Here is a 3,851-nt window from a genome sequence, read left to right as displayed (position 1 = left end):
CCGCATTGCTCAAGAACTATTTTCATTATTGGGCAAGCTTGACCATCAAGAAGACATCCTATCACGGAATCAAACATCTCTCCTATGCACTGGTCCAAGTGTGCCACTCCCAAGGAATGTTTCCATAGCGAAGCCACTCAATCGTAATGATTAAGCATGCATAGACGTCTCGAATTTGCATGTCGATCAATCAAACATCATTGGTCCCAAGTGTGTGAACAGCCTTACACAAGAATATTAAAGGCCACTCTTCACGTAATGTTACATAAGTAGTGCACCGAACATGTATAGCTATCATCATATGGATGGAGAAATGAATGATGGTGCCCAACCACTATGTCTGCCCAAGTAAGTGAAAAAATGCAAGGTTAAGTCGGAATGGTTAAAACTATGGGAGGAAAAGCTCTAGGGTAGAGCTTTTGCAAAACCAGACACATTTTTGTTCCTTCACTTCAGCGGCATCAGCAGCACCAGACGGAGCCCAACTGCGGGATAGTCACGGATAGTCACGGGGAAGCTCGCTGTCTTTGGAGTCGATTCCTTTCGTTAGTTTCTTGCGTGGGTTGCATCAAACGCATCTTCAAAAGTGGACGCGGTTCTCGCGCCCACTCATACGACTAGCACACAGGTATTACCTTGCGCTTCGCAGAACTCCATTTGGGCGAACTCTGTTGTGTGTGTGTGTGAGAGAGAGAGAGAGAGAGAGAGAGAGAGAGCAGGTATGGCTTTACATATCAATGAGCTGTGCGAGAGAAAATGAGATAGATAGATAGGATATGAACGTCTTAGACCAAAAACACAATACGAAGGCCATGAAGGTCTTCAGCCAAATATGTTGGCCAGCAAATCATCATCTAATAAAACTACGGTGCCAGGCATCACGTACATTCACCTCAACTCAAAATCGAGAGAGAGAGAGAGAGAGAGAGAGAGAGAGAGAGAGAGAGAGAGAGATTTTTTGAACTTTAACTTTCCACCAGTCCCAAGGTTTGAGAAAGTAGGAGACGAGGCGGAGCTATGGCAGGTGTGCCCGCCCCTGCTGCAGCTTCACTTTACGTTGGTGACCTTGATGTGGATGTCACAGAGGCCCAGCTGTATGACCTCTTCTCTCAGGCTGGGCCGGTCGCTTCCATTCGCGTGTGCCGTGATTCTGTCTCACGTCGCTCTCTTGGCTATGCATATGTAAATTTCAATGCTTCTGCCGATGGTATGGTCCCCCATCCTTTCAAGCTCTCCAGCATTTGTTTTCTGGTCTGTGTATTCTTGTGGTAACATATAAGTTGAACACGACATTTATGTGCATGTGCATTTGTTTATGGGTTTCGGCAACATTTTGCAATGGAAGATGTGGATCTGGGTTCTACCTTCATGCAGTTGTCCTGCAATTGAGTGCTCTTGGATACATGCAATGTTTTTGGTGCATGACTTGGATGTCAACATGGCTGTATCTAACTATGAAATTTTTTATGTTGTACATATGATCTGGATATCTCTGTTCCTCACCCCACAGAAACAGCTGGTATGGCTACATTGATGCCTCTTAGTCATTTCGGTTTTTCCTTTTTTGGATTGGATTTTCAGTTATTGATATTGGGCTGCCTACTGTATGCCATTTTTTTCTTGTGTAGCTGTTCGAGCATTGGAGTCTCTTAATTACACTCCTGTGAATGGAAAAGCTATTCGGATCATGTGGTCCCATCGGGACCCCAGTGCCCGAAAAAGTGGCTTAGGAAATCTTTTTGTGAAGGTTTGACAAGCCAGATCTACTCTTTCACACATCTTTTTCTTAAGTGTTGCGTGTTGTGTATAAGCAGTGTTCTATGAGGCTTTACAGACACAAATCCCACTCTTGAAAAGAGGAGATCTCACCCGCCTGCTCCTAAAGGGCTGTGGATCTCCCTGGTCCAACCCTTGGCTGTCTGATGGGCTGGAGAGATGTTTGTAAAGACCCTAAGGTTACCTATTTTTTCATATGGTTGTGCTATGGATTTGTTCTTCTCACTCACCTACTGGTGGCTGGCTACAGAATCTGCACGAGTCTATAGATAACAAAGAGCTGCATGAAATTTTTTCGCCAATGGGTAAGATTCTCTCATGCAAAGTCGCGATGCAAGATGGTAAAAGCAGAGGGTATGGCTTTGTACATTTCGAGACTGACGAGATGGCAAACCTCTCGATCGAGAAAGTTAACGAGACCATGATCAAGGGAAAGAAAGTGTAAGTTGAGAGAAGCATTTTGCTTATTGTCACCCCTTTCGGATCCAATTGTGAGAACAGTTCTGATGTCTATGGTGATGTTTTTATGCAGGTATGTGGGGAAGTTTATGAAGAGAAGTGAGAGGACATTGCCGGGAGCAGAGCTGAAGTATACTAATCTATATGTGAAGAACATAGATCCGGAGATCACTGAGGAGGTTTTGCAAGAGAAGTTTTCTGAACATGGCAAGATTACTAATCTTGTTATTATGAAGGATGAGAATGAGAATCCAAAGGGCTTTGGGTTCATTAACTTTGAAAGCCCTGACGATGCCAAACAAGCAGTCGAGGCTATGAATGGAGCTTTGTTGGGTAAGCTTACAACACATCTTAGTTTACAATTCTGTTTAAGGGTCTTCACAGACCCAACCCTTACCGGCTAAAAGAGATCTCACTCACCTGTCCTGGGATGGGAGGGGGGGGGTTGAGATCTCCTCCGTCCAGTGAAGGGATAAGAACTTTAGGGAACATGGAATTTTTATGAGAGGCATCTCTCTGCCTTTGCTAGGTTCAAAGTCTATTTTTGTCGGACGGGCGCAAAAGAAGGCTGAGCGTGAGCAGATGCTGAGGCGGCAGTTTGAAGAGAAGCGAATGGAGAGGATACAGAAGTATCAGGTTTGGATCTGAATCTGTTGTACAATGGCCAGACAATTCATGAATGGGTGTTTTTTTTTTGATTGGGAATGATTGGTTTGAAAGCTCTGTTGCAGGGATCGAATGTGTATGTGAAAAACCTTGACGATATGGTAGATGATGATTATCTCCGTAAGCACTTTTCAGCCTACGGGACCATTGTATCCGCCAAAGTGATGCGAAACGAGAAAGGGATTAGCAAAGGGTTTGGTTTTGTGTGCTTTTCATCCCCCGAAGAGGCTGCAAAAGCTGTGGCTGAACATGGTGTGCATTTTTGATATTGGGCAGCATAGCATTCAGTCACTCTTCCTATATTGAGTGTATGTTTATTAAATTCTGTGAGCTAATCAAACATATCTTCAGGTTCCATGTTTTTTGGCAAGCCTATATACGTTGCGATAGCGCAGCGCAGGGAGGTACGCCGTGCGCAGTTAGAACAGCAATATGCCCAACGAATGGCAGGGCTGCCTGGACCTCCGGGTACCATTGTGCCTGCTCCATACGCACCCATGTATTTTACAGCTCCACCTGGTGTGGTGCCTCCTCTACCTCAAAGACAGGGCATCATGTATCCGGTCGGCATAAGGCCTGGATGGAGGCCGGCAGGTGTGCCACCACCTGGCAGGCCAGGTTTTCAACCAATGCCCGCCTTACCAGTGGTGTGTCCCCTTTGCCGGGTTTCTCTGCTAGATTAAGAAAATGCTGTTGGGTTTAAGTCACTGATGCTTGTCAGGAGCTAGCTGCTTTTAAAGTGTGGCTAGCAGCTGGTTTTGTGTATTGAAAGCTGCATCACTAGGGTGCATCTTCTCGTTTTGCAGGTTCCGGCAGGGCCACGGCAACAAAGGCAGATAAGGGGTCGGGCTAATGGGCAGGTTCACCCACAGGCCGGACCCATACCTATGGTGATACCTATTCAGCAACAGCAACCCCAGCTGCAGCAGCAAGTATCCTATAAAGATGCT

At 45.7% G+C, this 3,851-nt stretch overlaps 1 protein-coding gene across 2 annotated transcripts in view; it reads left to right on the top strand.

Annotated features, from left to right (window-relative positions):
- The first annotated feature begins 408 nt into the window (after positions 1-408).
- The window catches only part of LOC147639320 (uncharacterized), a 4,394-nt gene continuing 951 nt past the window's right edge, over positions 409-3,851 (top strand). The window contains exons 1-9 of one of the 2 annotated variants that reach the window (XM_086790084.1): positions 409-628; positions 981-1,519; positions 1,629-1,747; positions 2,027-2,217; positions 2,309-2,568; positions 2,765-2,871; positions 2,967-3,153; positions 3,253-3,548; positions 3,708-3,851. The exon at positions 3,708-3,851 is cut by the window's right edge and continues 15 nt beyond it. In XM_086790084.1, coding sequence (XP_086646210.1) covers positions 1,688-1,747; positions 2,027-2,217; positions 2,309-2,568; positions 2,765-2,871; positions 2,967-3,153; positions 3,253-3,548; positions 3,708-3,851 — 1,245 coding nt within the window. In that variant the 5' untranslated portion in view covers positions 409-628; positions 981-1,519; positions 1,629-1,687. Of the gene's footprint in view, positions 1,520-1,628; positions 1,748-2,026; positions 2,218-2,308; positions 2,569-2,764; positions 2,872-2,966; positions 3,154-3,252; positions 3,549-3,707 lie in introns of both variants that reach the window. The other variant, XM_086790088.1, reaches the window with a different exon arrangement.

This window comes from Cibotium barometz, chromosome 4 (assembly GCF_041138505.1).
Source record: "Cibotium barometz isolate CiBa-2024 chromosome 4, ASM4113850v1, whole genome shotgun sequence".
Taxonomy (NCBI): domain Eukaryota; kingdom Viridiplantae; phylum Streptophyta; class Polypodiopsida; order Cyatheales; family Cibotiaceae; genus Cibotium; species Cibotium barometz.
This window is presented reverse-complemented; position numbering and strand designations above follow the sequence as displayed.